Here is an 18,339-nt window from a genome sequence, read left to right as displayed (position 1 = left end):
TTTCTTACCGTAGCGGTAAGACATGAGCCAGGGCAGCAGAGCCCAGGTTGGACTCTGGTGCTGACCCAGACTCGGGGATGCTCTGGAGGCTGGGCCCTGGTGACCACTTCTGGCTCCAGGCTGCGGGGGCAGCCTGGCCTCCATCATCAGTAGCTATAAACACACCCACAGACAAACAGATGTATTGATCAAGGTCAACAGGAAAAAAGGATGCAGAGTGCAAAGCCCGGTGCCGAGTCAACACGTGTGGGCCCCCGCTCCAGCCTCCTGCCCACAGGCAGGCGGCAGCCTGCATCCTCACCTGTGACATGGAGACTCAGGGAGCATCTGCACCCAAACAAAGCCACGAGGTGCAGCGCACAGGAAAGTCGCTTCACTTGCCCTAAGGTTGAGAGGTACTGAGAAGAAAGGACTCCATGCTCAAGTGAGTTTGGGAAACCACACACGCCCGCACCGCCGAGGCAGCGCGGGCCTGCGATCTCTGTGAGGCTGATGTGGTTCACACACCCCTGCTGCACTGGATTGGCAGGGGGGCCGGTCTCGGTGTAAAATCTCATGGGATTGGTGTCTCCTGAATGTGCTTACAGAAATACTTGTTTCAGGCCAGCAAGTGGGGAAGGGCGATATAGTTGGGAAAAAAATCTATTTACTATATAGATGATTTTAAAAACACACAAATGACAAAGTAAAACTTGAGAAAACCTTTTTGGCTGAGAATTTAAAATGAGAAAGAATCAAAGAAAGCTGACCACCACCACCTCTGATAAGGCAAAAAGTGGATCTATAGTTGGAGAAAACTCATGTTCAAAGAATTGTCTCCAACAGGCCATATCTGAAAACTAAGACTATTATTACAATTCATGGCAATTTTATCAAATATAATGTATTTATTTTGAAGCAGAATATACTAGTAGGCAAGCCAATTTTAATTAGAAAGTATAATGTACAATATAGCAAATGAAAACTCCATACTGAAATTGAGATATTTTATGACTGATAATTAAAGCCATGGTTTAAGCAGCTGTCTCCTAACCTAGCCTCAACCCCTCACCCTGTGATGAGGACGTAACGCATTGCAGACAGCCTAAAGGAGCAGACCCATTCAACGGAGGAGCCTGTGTTCTAGAGAGTCTTCCCAGATGTGGGGGCCCCCCGCAGCTGGGAGCCCCCGCCCCCGGCCGTGCTCGGGAGTCCCCTCCCTGTGTCTTCTGCCTCTTCTGTGGACCAGCCTCTGTGCTTCAGAGCGTCGTCCTCCAGGTGACCCCTCGCCAGCCCCCGAGGCTCTCAGGCTGCACAGTCCTGAACACCAAGGCCTCCTGTCCAGGACAGGAAGTGGTCCCCACGTTAAGTTCTATGGACCAAATCCATTCAGAAAGGCCTCTCTCTCAAGTTTATAAGAGAGACATTTACTTGCCTGTGCTACAGGAGTAATTACAAACACTAAAGATTCATCCTTGAAGAGCCACTAACTTGCAACCTGAAGTTCCTACCTGAGGGTAAGTAGTTACGAGCACTTTCATGACAGCAGCAAAAAAATGCCGCTTGGGTTTTGTAAGACACAGAACTAACTCCTACACCCTACCAATGACAAATGATACTTGCATGAAATTGGCGACCGTCTTCCAGGAAGCCCTAGGATTTACAAGGTGCTCTGAGTGATCAGTCACAAAGCCACGTGTGGACGGCCACAACGGACTGTCACGAACCAAGCGCAAGACAGGATGGAGAGTGGATGAGAAAGGAGGGCCGGCTCCCGGAGGTCAGGTCTTCAAGTCCCAACGGGTGAGGGGCAGGGACCCCCCATGCCCGTTCTGGTGCCTCGAGCCCTGGAGGGGTGGCTGGGAGACCTCGCCTCCCTTCTCTGGACTGCGACCTGGAAACCTGGGTGGGGCCAGGCCCTGGAAGGTGTCACGGGGGGATGCCCGAGGGGGTGGGGGCAGGGTGTTCTGCGTCCCTGGAGCAGGGAGTGGAGGAGTCACTGAGCAGGTTCTGGGAACTTGGGTTCACCCCGCGTGCTCTCCCCTCCCCTGGCCCAGAGCTCAAGGCAGGAGGGTTCCCTGAGTGTCCTCAGTACTGGGTGGGGAGTACTGGGCTTTGGCTGAAACACGAGTTTTATTAGTGGCGAGTGGCAATGACTTTTAGTTTCGATGATGGTGCATTTGCATATTTTCTTACAATTTTTGGTAGGTTTTAAAAGTTACTGGTTCATTAACTCTTGAGTAGAAGGATAACTGAGTAGAGAGGAGGCGGTGGCTGCACGGGGTCATTCTTCAGTGGTAGCAGGCCTGGGGGAGGAGAAACGAGTCCAGGTTACCCGCGGTTTAGAGCCCCCCGCCAGCCCTGGAACCCAGGCAGGGATCAGGCCATGACAAGCCCCTCCTGTCCTACGCGCCTCTCAGTGCCCGTGTCAGCAAGGCCCATAGAGTCTAAGTGCGGCTGGGCTGAGGACAAGAGGGCCGCCCTCCCCCCAAAACAACAGCAACAACGCAGGTGGTGCTGGAGGCGGTACTCTGTCCAATGTCAAGGAGGCAAGAGCAGAGACACGCATTGCAAGTACTCACTTCCCATCCTGGCTCTGCAAGGAGGAAGCTGACTTCCCCCATGAACCCTGAAAGCTGGTGGACAGCTCTGCTTCCCCAGTTCCAGGGCAGGGACGGATTTCCATCATTGCCCGCTTAAGGCTCAAAGCCCATGGCTGTGACCGCACAGTTCAAACATCGGGTTTAATTTTCAACAGCCTGATGACATTGATTAATTTTACCCTTTTATATTCCTCGACTTTTAAAAACCCCTACAATGCTTTCCGTGGCTTATGTTAAGCTTTTTTGGAACTTTACTTTGTGTAACATGTGTGGGAAGACATTCGGGAACCTTTCTGAAACCTTGAAAATGTTAAAGTATGTGGGCCGAGCGATGGGATTCAGAATGTCCTGCTTGAGCAGTGGAGGAGCTGAGGGTGCGGGGCGTGGAGACTAATATCACCCTGTTTGGCCCTGAAGGATGGCTGGTTAGCCAAAGACGGGTAAGATTCCTCAGAGGAGGAACAACCTAAGACAGGCACAGCCGCAGAGGGGCCAACAGGGGTGGTGCATAGAGCCTTCCTTATATCACCGTGTTTGGCCCTGGAGGATGACTGGTTAGCCAGAGACGGGTAAGATTCCTCAAGGGAGGAACAACCTAAGACAGGCACAGTCGCAGAGGGGCCAACAGGGGTGGGGCACAGACCCCCAATATCTGAGAGAGGTCTCCTGCCCCCAGGGCTGTTTTGCTCTCCAGGCCCAGCTCAAATCTACACCTGCTCAACTCGGACCCAGGAAGCAAACAAAGATAATTGCCTCAGTCATGTGAGGCCTTTGATTGTTTATGGGTGTAACCTGAGAATGTTAGCCGAAGAACTCAATAAAAGCAACCTGGGACGAGTCAGCAGGGCTCTTGATCCCAGAGGTCTTGAGCCCCCCCAGGTCCCACTTTTCTCTTCAGTCTGTGTCTGTGTCTTCTTCAAGCTTGCGGCACCCGTCACTCACCTCGAGTCGCCGAGCTGGTCTCGGCAAACATGCACATAAAAAACTCCCCCACTCTGAGACCCTGACACGCTCCTTTTACATTGATAATTGCGGCTTTCCATTCCCTATTTTAAAATGTTCCAAATATTCTAATTCTGGTAAATTATTAAAATCATATCCAAGCCCATAACAAAATAACTACTAAGTGCAAAAAAGCAATTTCAGAAAAATGTTTGCACTTGCCACCAATAGATTCCTCAAATAGATGGACAATTTAGGCTCAGAGTCCTTTGTTTAAAATAAAAGGTGATTTGATAAAAAGCAGGTAAAAGCTCAGAGAGAAGAGCAGAGAATCAGCAAAGGGGGACGATCCCCCCAGATCTTTACCCAATCTCACTCTGAATCCAAAATGATCGGGAAAATGAACAGGGCAGCTCCCGGGAAGGAGAGCAGAGCTGTGGGGCTGGAAGCAGCTTGGACCTCTGGGGGCCCACGCCCGCGCCCTGCACGCCCAGGAACGGCCTCACCTGAAGTCATAATTAAGTCGCTCTCAGAGCCCTAAGTTGAAACCATACTTTCTCGTTCTGGCTAAATAAGCGTTTTTATACACGGGTGCTTTTCTAGTCCCTACCAGAGAAAGGTTTGTCTGCCAGACCCTTTCGGGAACTCTGAGTGTGCTACCTGGCCGGTCCCAGCCTGTCTGGCATGGGCGATGCACCTGGGAACCCTCCTGAGAATACGGGAGCCCCCTGGGGCGTAGTCAGCCTGCACCTCTGAATTTTCCACAAGGCCAAGAAGAAACTCCATCCCGACCAAGAAGACAGCTGTCAGGCTGGGGACCCACGTCTTGGGAAAAGAGAGAGTGACCAGAGGCCCAAGCACACCTAACCTCAGGAAGATGCAGAAGGAAAAACACAGTTCTACGCCCCATGATATGTTTTGATTCACTAAGTTTACTACGTGAATTCTAAAGTCGAACTTTAAAAAAAAAAAAACGGGAATAACTCAAAACCAAAACAAATAGTCACCTCCAGCTTCTTGTAAGATTTTTCTCAAATTCTGGAACAAAGAGTGGTGATCAGGTCAGAATGGGTCAGTGGGCACGTCCCCCTGGACAGCTGAGTGCACGTGCCTGTCCTTTTCTGGAAAAGATGAGTGCTTCATCCAGACCTAGCTAAGCCACGGCCTCTAATCCTAAGGGTCTAGCAACCCTACCTCACCCTTGAAAACCTGCAGCTAAGTTAGGTTCTAACACTCTGATGCTCTGGGCTAAGGTCCACAATGTCTGGAACAAATAAGTTAATGTTCTTTTTTGCAATATAACATAGGCCTCCAAGTGCAGAAAAACAAATGAATGGAAGAGAACACATCCCTAGCAGACCCACTTTACAGAAAGGAAGGAAACAGCCCTACCTGCTCTCAACAGACAGAGCTCGGCTCTGTGCGCTGCTCACGGGACAGCAGTCTGTGAATCCCCAGAAAAATCACCAGGGCCTTTCTCCTCAGCACAGCCTGGTATTTCTGAGAAAACCCAAATGATTTCAAATGCAACTGACATCTCCAATTCCACCAAAGCCATGACACCATAAGGTAAGCGGACCCCCTTTTGACATTTAGATACAGATGTGAACACAGCTGTGTCCACTACATGCTTGAATCTGGCTTTGCCCCAAGGATACGACTGTCCTGGGAAGCCAGCTGTCATGAGAGCCTCTTAGCAAGTCCATGTCTGCAACGACCAGTCACCAGAGACAGATGCTACAGGTGACCTCTCAGTCAAGCTTCCTCCACCAAAGCTGCTTCCCTGCCAACCCTGCCACCACAGCCCTCTCCTCCACCTGCAGGCACGCCGGCCTCACGCACATCCAGGAACCAGACTGACACCGAAGCACCAGCAGCAAGAGGATCAGGGAGCTGGGCGCCCTGGACGTCCGCAAGCACGCTCTGCGGGGCTTTAAGCGCCCAGACCAGGGGCCAGCACACGCCTCCCGTCAGGGCTGAGGCCTGTGGGCCAGACAGTCCCGGCCACGCGAGCACAGAGGCAGCCACGGATGCTCAGAAAAGCAGGGGCCGCCCAGCAGCCTGTAGGTCCCTGACCCTTAGAGCCTTCGACGCTGAAAGTCAACATGAGAGAGAGCTGGTTATGAGATCAGAGGCGCTCCCGAGACACGAGAGATGCAGCTGTGGCCATCGGGCGCCCGAGCCCCGGGGACTCACCTTGATGAGCACGGCCACCACGACGCCCAGGAGGGCGAGCAGCAGCAGGCTGAGCTTTCCCCTGCTGAACCGTTTCAGGACGAGAAGCTTTGCCCAGTCCACCTTCGACTGGCTGTTGGGAGGATATCGGAGTTTGTTGACACTTTCTCCCCTCAGGCTTTTTAACAGACAGGGACGTTGATGAGAAAAAGTATCAAAACTGTATTTTCCGTGATACGCCCCCATCCCACTGGACCCTGAAACAAAGGAACAGATGAAACCGGCTGTGCTGTGGTGACAGCGCTCCTTCTGTGCGCACACGGCATCCCCACCGCCCCTCCACAGTGGACCCCCAGCACGGGACCCTCGCCGGGAGCAGGGCAGCGACTGGCAGCTCCCGGGTGCTGGCTGTCACTGATCCCAGGGACCAAGCTCATTCTCAGCACAGCCTCACCCCCCGCGATGGAAAGGGGGCTGGGCAGGGCCTTCGCGGTGAGCCATGGGCGCCCCTCCCCACTGTGGCACGTGGCTGAGCCCCTGCTTCCTCCAGGCTCCTGGGAAGTAATGATGGCCTGGATGGCAGGGTCACGCGGCTGGGGAACGACGCGCCCGCGGACACCTCTGCCCTCTTAGCCCTGTGCTCACGTCTCTACTCGGTCACGTGGGCTGGGCAGACATGCGTGCGGCATGAGGCACCAGGCACGGGTGACCGGGAGCTGGGCCGCTGGGGCATCACTTAGGTGACAGATGAAGATGCAGGGAGATTTTGCAATATGTACCAAAAGACGTGTATTTTAAAGAAAAAAAATCTAAACTACAAGCCAAAATATTAACAGTGTTCATGCCTGGGAGGTTACTACACTTTCCCTTATAACTTTCTATAGTGTTTTGTTTGGTTTTGCCCCTTTTCCCCAAAAAAGCAAAAGGACCTTCAAGCCATCGGCTGCTGTCTGCTTCTGGTGCTGTGAGCCCGCCACACACTACCTCATTCGATAAAGGACACAGCGTGCTTATCAGTTCTACTGAGACCTGATTTTTGGCCCAAGAAATGCCCCGAGGGCTTCCCTGGTGGCACAGTGGTTAAGAATCCGCCTGCCAATGCAGGGGACACGGGTTCGAGCCCTGCTCTGGGAAGATCCCACATGCTGTGGAGCAACTAAGCCCGTGTGCCACAACTACTGAAGCCCGCATCCCTAGAGCCCGTGCCCTGCAACAAGAGAAGCCACGGCAATCAGAAGCCCTCGCACCATAAGGAGGAGTGGCCCCCACTTGCCGCAACTAGAGAAAGCCCTCGCAGAGCAATGAACACCCAACAAAGCCAACATGAATAGATTAAAAAAAAAAAGACAGAAAAAAAAAGAAATGCCCCAAATCTGGGAGAAGCATGAACCAGTGAGGCAACAGTCGTTACAGACAGAGAGGGAGCGGGCAGCGGCCTGCAAAGCCGTGACCAGGAGGGCCTCACCCACGCCGCCGAAGGGCAGGGAGCTGAGCGTGAAGTGCATGATGACGTCGTTGCCCACGACGCCCCCGCTGGACGTGCCGTCGATCATCTGCTTGATGAGCTGAGGACAGAAGGAGCAGAGGCTCTGGGTCAGCCCCCCACCTGGGCCCCACGTCCTCCTCGAGGCTGGGGGCCGCGAGCCCCCCGAGACTGCAGTCAGGGCCCTTCTTACAGGGACGGTTCCGGCTCGAGTCCAGTTTTAAAAACTGTTAGTATTTCTTTACCTCTGCTCTAAATGACAGTGTGCGATTAACAGATATCACTTCGTGTTTATGAAATGCAAAAAACACTCAAGATTTCAGAGGCAGCATCCTAAGACTGAAGGAAACGGCTGGCTGGCCCAGGACCCAAATGGGCACCATGAACTTGACTGGGAGACGTCACCTCCCCTGGCTGCCAACCCGCCAAGTCCTCTGTTGCAAAGGTCATAACTGACCGTGGGACCGAGCCTGACCCACCACCCCATGCCCAGGCCACAGACCTCAGCTTCCACTCCGTCCACCCCTGCCTGTGGTCATCTCAACCGCCAGACTGCTGTGTGCTGCTAACCCGTTCCTGAGCCCCACACAGCCCGTCTCTCTGGACGGTGTGTAGAGGTCGGTGCCCGGACAGCAGCGCCAGAGTCCCGGGGCGCCCTGCCCAGCCCCAGCAGAGGCTCTGCAGAGAACACGTGCCTTGGGAATTCCTCTGTCTCACCTGGCTGCACCCTCCCCTCCGAGCTTCCCCCTTTCTTCAGAGGCTCCTGGCCTCAAGGTCCCTTAGCAGCCAGTCACCACAAGGTGTGGACAGACGGGCTGCACAGAGAGTGGCGGCAGGGCTGCCGGGCCTGGAGTGACGCAACGTGACCTGCCAGCCCGGCTGGGACGGCAACACGGCTCCAACCACAAAGTCACGTCGCTGCAGAGACCCGAGTCCGAGGTTTCCCAGCCGCTGCCTCAGCAGCCCCAGAGACCCACCCCGTCAGGCCATGTGGGCACGGACACTGCGTGGGTGAGGGGGGCTCCGCCGCGGGAGCCCCACAGGCACAGCACAGGAGCTTCTGATGCTGGTGTGTGAAAGCCTCCCGGTGACAAGGCAGGAGTTTGTGAGTCACCGGATGGGTGACACCCGCCCCAGAGACTCAGCTCTGGCCCCAGGGAGTGAGGGGAAGGTCACAGCAGTGACCCTGGGGCCTCATTACCCAAGAGAGCAGCCTGTGAGAAGAGCCTCCCCAGGGGCCCCGGCACCAGATGGAACAACTCCCACCTGCTTCCCAGCAGAGGTGGAGCACGGCTTCCGTGAGCGGGCTGCGTGCCATGAGGCCTACCTTACTGTTACGGGAAAACACGTAGAGAGTCAGGGGCTTCTCGCGCTCATTTATGAACCGGGTGGCTGCCTCTGCACTCTGCACGGGCACGATTGGGAGAATTGGTCCAAAAATTTCTTCTTGCATCACCTTGGTTTCAGGATCCACATCAGTGAGTATTGTCGGGGCTGAGGAAGAAATAAGCAGGATGAAACCCTCCAGCAAAGACGGAAACGCCCACTCTCAGCCACGCTGGGCTCACTGGGTCTCCCACACCCTTCCCCTCCCACCAGAGGGTCACCTGCTAAGACAAGTCCCGCGTACATGGATGAACTGTGAAATTACTACACGTCTCCACATGTGTGTGTCAGGGATCCTTGTGCAAACCCAGGGGAGATACAGGCTCGAGTCAGCCCTCCGCCTGTCTACCCCGCCCAGCACCACGTGCCTGCGTCTGTCTGTGGACAGGCAGGCTTCCCGGGAGCGCAGACGGCCCCGTCTGAGGGTGGATCAAAGCAGCACCGCTTAATTCAAGTGCGTTCCTGCCTGTGATTCTTTGACCTCGATGTCAACCGCGTTAGGTTCAGAAAACGTCATGAAATGTGGGGATTCCCTAAGCCTTAGCTCAGCGCCCCGTCCACTCTGGGGAAGGATGCAGAGAGGACAATTATGTGGATTCTGAAGAGCTCTGTGGGGCGTCCGGCATCCACATCATCGAGTCCCCAAGCCGCCGCGCTTGGGGAGACCCTGTGGACAGGCTGGAGGGTCGACTCAGGGAGAAGAGCCGGGACAGAACAAGCAGCTCGCCCCTCTGCCCACGCGCCCCACCAGGTTGTTCGGCCGTGAGGCGGGGCCGGCGCTCCCCTGCACGCCCCCCAGGTACCGTAGCGGCTGCCCCAGCGCCCCTGCCTGCGGCTTCCCTGCCCACCCCCACTGCAGAGCCCCACACTCAGCAAGGTGACCCTGCCCAGGTCAGGGGAGTTCCTAACTCATCTGAGCTCACCATGGCCGACTTGCCTCCCACTGCTGCGGGCTACAGGTGGGCCGTCGCCGTGCTGGGCGGCAGGACCCAGAGACGAACCCCCGGGGGCTCTGGGGGCGTCCCTGAGCTGCTGAACGAATGGGCCGAGAGCACACGTTTCCCCGTACTGTTTAAGTCCTTTTAGTTCTGGTTTTGAAAAGCTGGGATTTTTAGGTGATGGGCAGCATCCTCTGATAAGAGGAGACAGGTGCAAAGACGTAGAGCAGCTTTTTCACCAACTTCATGCGTAATTCTTCTCTCACCTTAGGTGCTAGTTTAGATAAATGTGTTTACAATTCAAAAGTGATGCACAGTCATGGCGAAAAACAAAGAATGTGAAAAGACAGTAAACAGATCACGAGGTCGAGCACAACAGGTGGAAAGCTCTTTCTGAGGGCCCTGCACCGGCTGGCTGCAGAACTGGGGCTGAGCTGTTTCCTCCTCTGGGCCATTTTCCCAGCCTTAAACTGGAAACAATCACAGAGAGTTTGGTTCTGCTTCTCAAGGTTGCCAGGAAGAAAAAAATTAAAATATGTGTGTAAATACTAACAGCTAGGTAGAGTTATTCAACATATATATAAAATCATCTTTAAGTGGTTTGTGACAAAGCCATATAGCAGAAGCAGTATTTAAGTTTCTCAAACACCCGAACCCTAAAAGTCTATTCAGGGTCAGTAAACAGTGCTAGTAAAAGCGGTTAAGCTGCCCCTCCCCGCAGGGCAAGGCGAGGCTCGTTACCTATGTACCGTGTAGCCTCATCCATTTCTCCACCAAAAGCTATCTTCTGTCCTTCAAGCAAACCTCGTAGCCTCTTAAAATGACGAAGATTGATGATCCTTTCATAGTCAGGGGATTCTTTTATATTTTCTCCATAAAATTCCTGTTTAAAACAATAGAATTCACTTGTCACCAAACACCCACATTTTAATTTAATAATTAAAAAATTCACTCATGCCCCCGGATCTGGTTTTATATCCTCACAGAATCACAGCCCGCAGCCCTCAAGCACTTCATCGGTAGTAAGGTTAAGCTCTCTGACAGGTCAAGGATGGGAATTAAAGCACATACATAAATCTCCCATTTTCCAAGGTTTCGGGGGTTGGCACGGGGCCCTCCTGGGGGTGGAGTCTGAGGAAGTATGGGGGTCTTGCCCGTATCAGGGCCTACTGGCGCTGGCCACTCTCCCTCTGCGAGGAGCTGGGCGGTGGCGGGGGCAGAGGCCCTGTGGCCTGCAAAGCCTGAGGTACAGACGGTGTACCCCTTTACAGAAAGAGTTTGCTGAGTTTCGTGCTATGTCTTCTTCGTGTTGTATCTTCTCTGGACTGAAATTTCCACTAGTCACAGATAACCGTGAAACCACTCAAAAGATCAAAACACTTTTGATAAATCAAGCAGAGTAAGAGACCCTCGGAAACCAGGCAGTCAGCCCCGTGGGAGCCCTCCGTCAGCTCTCCAGCAGGCACAAGCACTGTCCAGCCTCAAGTCTGGGTGGGAAGCAGGTCCTGGGCAGCTCGCTGACATGCAAGCTGGGCCCGAACGCCGGAGCCACGAGCGCGGTTTTCAGTGCTGGCTGCGCCTCAGAATCACCTGCAGACCCCAGCCCACCTGAACCACGTCTCCGGAGAGCGAGGACTGGAAACTTCCCTCACACAGCTCCCAGTGAACCTCAGTGGAGAACCACGGTGACGAGAGAACGGATGCCCCCGGAAACCCGGCTCATCACCACACTCACCGAGCACATCTCGTGCAGCCCCAGCCTCTTCCCGGAGTCAGGCCACGTCCCCTTCCACGCTCCCCTCGTCTGGCCCCATCGCGGTCCCACCATGGAGTCCAGCTTCCACATCAAGACCCCCAGCACCCCCTGCTCACGTACGTCGCTCCTGGGTGTTCCGGAGCCTTCCTTTCTGGGTTCGGTCAGCACCCAGGGAGTGAACAATAGCTGTTCCAGTAACTCCTCCAGCTGGGGGGGGGCTTCACGACCCGCTCCCACCCCCGAACGGTCACAGCTTCACCCCATCCTTTCTCCCGTCCAAGTCCTACATTCCTTCTGGCTCAGCTCAGGACACCAGCATGCAGCCTTCCTTGGTCCCCTTGCTAGAGATCGCCACCTGAAACGCCCTCAAAGACTGATGGCCACATCAAGAGTGCACCACAAAGAGGCGTGGATTCACTGGCTCCTTGAAACCACAGGCCTCTCTAAACCTCCTGCACAGCCAAGATAACCTTGATCGGCCGCGGCCACGTGCCAGGGGCCTTGACTGCACTGCAGAGGCCTGGCAACTGCCCCCCAAACCACGGAATAGCTACTGGGCTACACCTAACCCGCTGGTGCCACCAACAGATCACACAGACAGTGTCGGCATGTGTCACACCAGCCTCACTCCTCCCGCAGGCATTCTCCCAGAGTGTTTCCCGTTGGCCAGGAAACCAGTTGGGCCGTGTGTGCTGCTGGAACGTGTGGGGGTGGGGGGAGGCTGCCTGCAAGTGGCTGACTTCACTCCGTATCCCAGTGACAGCAGTGGACGCAGAGGTGGGAACCACGAACCTTCACGGCCTCCTTCACCTTCTGCACAATCGCGTCCTGGAGGGACGGCTCGCAGAGCACGTAGTCGGGGGCGATGCACATCTGACCGCAGTTCATGTACTTGCCCCAGGCGATGCGTCTGGGAAAAGCACCAACACCAAGTTCAGACCCCACACACCTGCCACGCACCCCTGTGCTGTCTGTACGTCTTTCAACCAGCCGTACTCACTGATGCACTTGGTAATCTTGATAGAAAAAAAAGTTTCAAAAACTCATCTCTAAATCGGTTGGAAATGGGAACGCACTTTCAATTGTCAGAGTATTTTATGGACATTCTATAAGCCTAATGCCAGTTCATGAGAAACACTACTTTATACGCAGGGAAGCTACTGCCTGTGGCAGGAAAAGAGAGAAACAGCCTCCTGACACCCTCTTCCTCCTCCCATTCCAGCCAAGAGGACACATGGGAGGACAGGGGTTCCACAGACGCCACGGCTCCTGACGTGGCTTCAGGGCCGGCTGCAGGCCGCCAGGTGCAAGCGGGACCGGCAGCCCTCCCCGCTCTGGGCTGTGCCCGCGCTGGGGTGGAAATCCACCAGCTGAGGGTCTCCTGTTCCACTAGCAGACGTCTGCCTACGGAGCCACCCCGCCCCCGCCCAGCCCCAGCCCCTCCCTGCTCCCCTCCTCTGAAGGCGAGGGAAAGCCACGTCACCCCAGCATGTCAGTTGTGGGTTTGGGCACTTCCTGTCAGCTAAACTGATTTAGCAGAAACAACCCGAAACCTCCCATTTTCTAGTTCTCAGATGTAAGATGCTATTCTCAGTTAAAAGATGAGGATTATTGGTTTTCTTAACAAAGGAACTCAGTGAAGAGATCAGCGTAACGCCCTTTCTTTGGGAATTTAAAGATGCTACGAGGCTCACACAACACGTGGCGTTATCTACTTCCTGGACCAGCCACCAGCAGGACAGTAACACTTCTTGCCAGGTCTGTGATCTCAGGAACAGAGAGAACTCTTCCCTCACTGCTAAGGACAACCGTGTGACCCCATGCTTACCTCTTCTGGCCCTGGCACCAAGAGCTCTGTGAAAGAGCTCTGCTCCCTGTGAGGACAGCACCCACCCCCACGAGGGCCCTGGGAGCCAGGAGAATCCAGGGAACCAGCCTCACCTGCAGGCAACGTCCAAGTCACAGTCTCTGTCGACGTAACACGGGCTCTTCCCTCCCAGTTCAAGGGTCACAGGGGTCAGGTGCTTGGCAGCGGCTTCCATGACAACCTTCCCCACGGCGGCGTTTCCCGTGTAGAGAATGTGGTCAAATCGCTGCTTCAGAAGCTCCGTGGTTTCCTCGACACCACCATTCACAACAGCATACAGGTCCTCAAAGACACACACACACGCACTGCGTCACGGAATGAACCTGTCATCTGGCGTAAACATGTCGCATTCGGTACAACCAGGGAAAGGTGGAGACTGGCAAGGGAGAGGATGGGGACGTCGGGGAGAGCCTGATGGCACCCGAGAACCACGATCTGCAGCGAGGCTGGCCAGAGTCCAGCGTTTCCTGCACAGCCCAGCAAGGACAGAGGAGAGGAGGAAATGGTCAGATCTGACCCAGGAAACGCACGAGGGCCGCTGTCAGCGACCACAGGACAGGCCCCAGGCGTGTCCACCTGGACGTCCTCTCTGCACTCACTCAGCGCAGGGCTCAGGCCACGGGGGTAAACCAAGGAACTGCTGCTGAATATGTGAGGCATGGCTGGGGGTGGGGCCCAGGGGCAGGCCCGTTGCCACTAGCCTCCTACGCCCACTGGCCGCCACCCGACGCCTCCGGGGCTCAGCCCCGGCTCCTGATGGGGCGGTGGCACAGGGCTCTGCACTGAGCCCCGACGTGCGCTGTGCGGACGCCAGAGCTGTCACAGTGCTGGAGAGACCAGTAACAGCGTGAAGAGCAACAGCAGAGAGCAGACGGCAGAGGCAGATGTGGGCAGACCCTGGCACCACCCGAATGCTGCGCGGTGGCCACCGACACGGACAACACAGCTCCTGCGAGAGCCCGAGGTGGCCCAGTGGGTGGTCATCAGAAAACGCGTCCGACTACAGCGCTGACGCTTCACGGTGGCCTCTCCCGGATGCGCACCGAGGATGCCTTCCTGCAGGGCCCACGGCCGAGTTCATGCGGCACCGCGACCTCCTCCGAGAGGGGGGGTGGCAGACCTCTGCTTCAGAGCGCGTTTCCTCTCCGCAGCGTCCAGTACTTTTTTTTTTTTTTAAGATTTATGTATTATTTATCAGTTTATTTACTCTTGGCTGTGTTGGGTCTTCGTTGCTGTGTGTGGGGTTTCTCTACGTGCAGCGAGCGGGGGCAACTCTTTGTGGCGGTGAGCAGGCTACTTACTGCGGTGGCTTCTCTTGTTGTGGAGCACAGGCTCTAGGCATGTGGGCTTCCGTAGTTGTGGCTCGTGGGCTCTAGAGCACAGGCTCAGTAGTTGTGGTGCACGGGCTTCGCTGCTCCGCCGCACGTGGGATCTTCCTGCACCAGAGCTCGAACCCATGTCCCCTGCACTGGCAGGCGGATTCTCAACCACTGCGCCACCAAGGAAGTCCCCTGTACTCTTAAATACCAGCTGGCACTTTAACTCTGAGTGAGGGGCCATGCTCTGGGTCAGGAGGCCTTTTCCTTTCTGTAGTTTCCAGGCCACAAACACGCCCACTTAAATGCAGATGTGCGTAACCCTACCTTGTTAGGAGCGCCCAGCACAGCACAATCCCTGGTTAAGTAACTCGCTAAATGGACACACCTAAAACCACGGCAGATCGAACAAGGGTTAATTCAATAATGCCAGAGGGCAGCGGAGGCTTTGCAGATAGCAGGGGTGCCGACACACACCACAGTTTGTTTTGGAACTAGGCTACACATGGAGGCTGAGAGAAGTGGGCGTGGAGGCCTGACCACCAATGACATGAGCCAGCAAGAAGAGCAGCGTGTGTTTCCCACAACGGACAGACAGACGCATGCCCCAGAGAAGGGCAGGCACTCTTACCTGGTCTAAGTACTGAGGGAGCAGCTTAGTCAAGACCTTGGCTGTATTTTCACTCACTTCAGAAGGCTTGACAATTGCAGCATTTCCTAAACAAAGCGAAGAGCAGGACAACGCTGTCTGTACTTGAGGGACTCTGACGTCCACCAAGACAGTGCTCGCGTGGGGAGCATAGGCTCAGGGTTAACGTCTCCGGTTACTTCTGGCTCTGCCTGCCTCACCGCGCGCGTGCGCACCCATCCCACTGCCTCTTTCCCAAAGGCTCGCTCCTCAGTTCTCCCCACTCAGGTCCTCAACAGGAGGCCCCATCGGCCCCGGCGTTCCCTCCCTGTTCTCGCTCCCACCCTTGCATTTCCTGTCTGCCCCGGGATTACTGCACAAACAAGCCTGGTGAACATAAAGCTGTTCGTCTGGATCCTGGGTCACTGAGAAACGAATCCCGTGGCACCTGCTGTGCCCAAGCGAGCATTACTCCCAGAGCCCTTACTTGATTGAAGAAAGGGGTCAGACAGAATCGCTCAGTTCACCTAAAGCCAGAGGTGGCAACGGAAACCACCTGAGAACATGGACGTCTGCCTCCTGGCCCAGCCTGGCGCACGCCTCTACACCCTCACAGGTTCACTTTCCAGGCCTCCGGAAAGCCGTCACTGCGCACAGCTCTGGAGCCCACTGCAGAAGTCACAACGACCAGGAATTCTCCATACCCTGCTGCTGTAAACCAAGGTAACTGCCACAGCAAGTGCACTTAGCTAACCCCCATCCCTAACGTACAACCAACGGGAGAGACTACGCCCTCGAAGACGGCAGAAGGACAGACGCTGACACCAGACCTGCAGCGATGGCTCCAATCAGAGGCTGGATGATGAGGAGAAACGGGTAGTTCCAAGCTCCAATAATCAGCACGACGCCCAGGGGCTCTGGCTGGATGTAGGCCTCGTCCAGCATGGTGAGCAGATTCTTCTGAGCTGGTTTAGCAGCAGCCCATTCAGGAAGCCTCTCCAGCACGAGATCGATTTCCATCAGCACGGTGATGACTTCTTGACTGTATCCGTTCAACTCACTCTGTTATGAGAGGGTCACAGTGGGTGTGACACACTTGGCCCTGAATGTCAGAAGCGACGGGCCAGGGTTAGGACTCCGTGCTTCCACTGCGGGGGGGCATGGGTTCCATCCCTGCTTGGGTAAGATCCTGCATGTCTGGTAAGAATGCTGCAGCATTGCCAACAACAAAAAGTGTTGGGCCAGACTAGCTGGTTTGCCATGCAGATTCCTCTGCACCCTCCAAGCCCACAGGGAGGAGTTGCTAATTCCCTTAATATATCAGTCCCTCTAAATCCTTTTTTTACTGATCTGAGCCATTTAAAGTCAGGCTTAAACATTCACTCCTTCGGGAAGACTTCCCTAATTAACAGTGGTGTGCACCACAGTCATCACACTTTCACCTCTATGTTAACACTTCACCCTTAACACACAGGCTTACAGCTACACTCCCGCTTTATCCGTGGCCGTTTTGTCTCCCAAACTGAAAACCCTCAAAGGCGAGGAATTTATTGTTCTTCTCCAGCAATCCTCTATACACGCTCAGAAATGCCTGCAGAGTGAATGATTTAAGACTGTTCGGGTATCCTACTTAAATCCACTTTAATTATTTGACATCACTGTCCCTCTCCGCCAAAAGTGCTATAAAGGAAATTTCATAGTTCCTGCTGTTACTACTGATGTAACTACCTCTCAAAATAATCTTTGGGGGGAAGTGAGGGACGGAGTCTCTCAATGCGGGAGCAAGGCCTTGTCACCCCCTAGAATGAAGGGAAAAAGTAAAACCAAAATGGTGACAATCGTACCATAAAACACAGGGGTCTCTATTGAGACCCTAAACACTCCCCCAGAACCCGTCTACTCCAAGCGTGGTTCTAAAACAGGGCCGCTTGGTATCGCCTGGGAGCCTGTTGCAGACTCGGGCTCTCATACCCCCTCCCAGACCCCGGAAGCACCGTGTGCCCCGAAGGGAGGTCCCCGGGTGACTCGCGGGGGAACGGATCTAACACGTAACGCCGCGGGGGACAACCTGAGCGCAGCGGCGACCGGCAAGATCCCGCGTGTGCGCAAGAAACCCCGCGGTCAGAACCAGGTACCCGCCCCGGAGGAAGAGGCCTGCGGCCCCCGAGGCGGGTGCAGGAGGCAGGAGGCAGGAGGCAGGAGGCAGTGGGGGGGGGGAAGGGGAGGGAGGGAGGAGGAAGGGGAGTGGGGGGGGAAGGGGAGCGGGGGGGAACGGGGAGCGGGGGGGGGAAGGGGAGGGGGGAGGGGAGGGCCGGGCGCACCCTGCTCAGGTCCGCGGCGAGGGCCGCCAGGATGTCCCGTTCGCGCTCCTGCACCATCGCGCGCAGGGCCTCCAGCTGCCGCCGCCGGAACGCCAGCGCGCGCGAGCGGCCGGAGCCGAAGGCCGCGCGAACCCGCTGCACCTCGCGCTGCATGGCCGGGTCTGCGGGGACAGGGGAGGTCGGGCTCCGTGGAGGGCGCCGGGCGGTGCCGCTCCTCCGCCGCGCCGATTGGCCGGGCGCGCCCACGTGACCGCCGCCGGGCGGGCGCCGCGCTCCCCGGCCCCCCCCCCCCCAGCCCCGGGCACCGAGCCGCCCCTCGGCCCGCCCGGCTCAGCCAGCCCCGCGGCAGCCCGCCCAGCGCATCCTTGCTCCGGGCCCGGCGGCCCCCCGCTCGCCCCCCGGGACGGGCCCGCGCGGCGCTGCCCCCGGCGGCTGGGGTCCCGGGCGCGGCGGGACCCTCTGGCCGGCGCCTGCCGTGGCCGCGGCGCCCTCTGCCCGCCCCGGGGTGTCGGCCACGCGCGTCCGCCGTCACCGCGCAGGAGAGGAGCGCGTCGTCCTGAGGCGAAGGACCCCCCCAAGGTGGCTGGCCGCCCCCGCGGCGCGCGTGCCGTGCCCCGACGGGAAGCAGCGCCGGGCCGCGCGGGGGGAGGCTGCGCTGCGGGGCTGCAGGCCTCGGCTTGGCCTCTCGGGGGTGGACAGGTGGTCGCCGGCTGCTGGCCTCCGCGGGCCGCCCTGCGCGCTTCTGGTTCCTTTCCCTCCCGGGCCGAGTCCCCTGGGGTTTTCCCTGCCGGGCCTCTCCTCCCCTCCCAGGCCTTCTCAAGGGTTCGGGTGCCCGCGGGCTCAGCCCTTGGGCCTCTTCTCTTTCCACGGTCACAGCCTCATCGAGTCCGTGGAGGGCGGTCCGAGGTGCCACATTCCTCTGGTCCCACCTTTCCTCCCAACTCC

General features: G+C 56.4%; 1 protein-coding gene across 3 annotated transcripts; it reads right to left on the bottom strand.

Moving 5' to 3' along the window:
* Nucleotides 1–703: 703 nt before the first annotated feature.
* Nucleotides 704–17,595, bottom strand: ALDH3A2 (aldehyde dehydrogenase 3 family member A2). Of its 3 annotated transcripts, none has more exons than XM_057716103.1 (11): nucleotides 17,395–17,595; nucleotides 15,904–16,135; nucleotides 15,077–15,162; nucleotides 13,204–13,412; nucleotides 12,055–12,172; nucleotides 10,248–10,389; nucleotides 8,510–8,676; nucleotides 7,165–7,264; nucleotides 5,721–5,956; nucleotides 4,917–5,024; nucleotides 704–2,285 (listed from the first exon to the last, which is right to left on the bottom strand). In XM_057716103.1, exons 1-10 carry the CDS (start codon nucleotides 17,545–17,547, stop codon nucleotides 4,923–4,925), a joined length of 1,545 nt encoding a protein of 514 aa, XP_057572086.1. In that variant the 5' UTR covers nucleotides 17,548–17,595; the 3' UTR covers nucleotides 704–2,285; nucleotides 4,917–4,922. The 3 variants fall into 3 exon arrangements, with proteins under 3 accessions (XP_057572086.1, XP_057572088.1, XP_057572087.1); XM_057716105.1 differs by having other exon boundaries at nucleotides 706–2,285; nucleotides 15,904–16,175; nucleotides 17,395–17,532; XM_057716104.1 differs by lacking the exon at nucleotides 4,917–5,024 and having other exon boundaries at nucleotides 847–2,285; nucleotides 17,395–17,591.
* Between the last annotated feature and the right edge of the window lie 744 nt (nucleotides 17,596–18,339).

Source organism: Hippopotamus amphibius, chromosome 17, assembly GCF_030028045.1.
Source record: "Hippopotamus amphibius kiboko isolate mHipAmp2 chromosome 17, mHipAmp2.hap2, whole genome shotgun sequence".
Taxonomy (NCBI): domain Eukaryota; kingdom Metazoa; phylum Chordata; class Mammalia; order Artiodactyla; family Hippopotamidae; genus Hippopotamus; species Hippopotamus amphibius.
The sequence above is the reverse complement of the archived record's forward strand: the minus strand, read 5'-3'. Positions and strand labels throughout refer to the sequence as shown.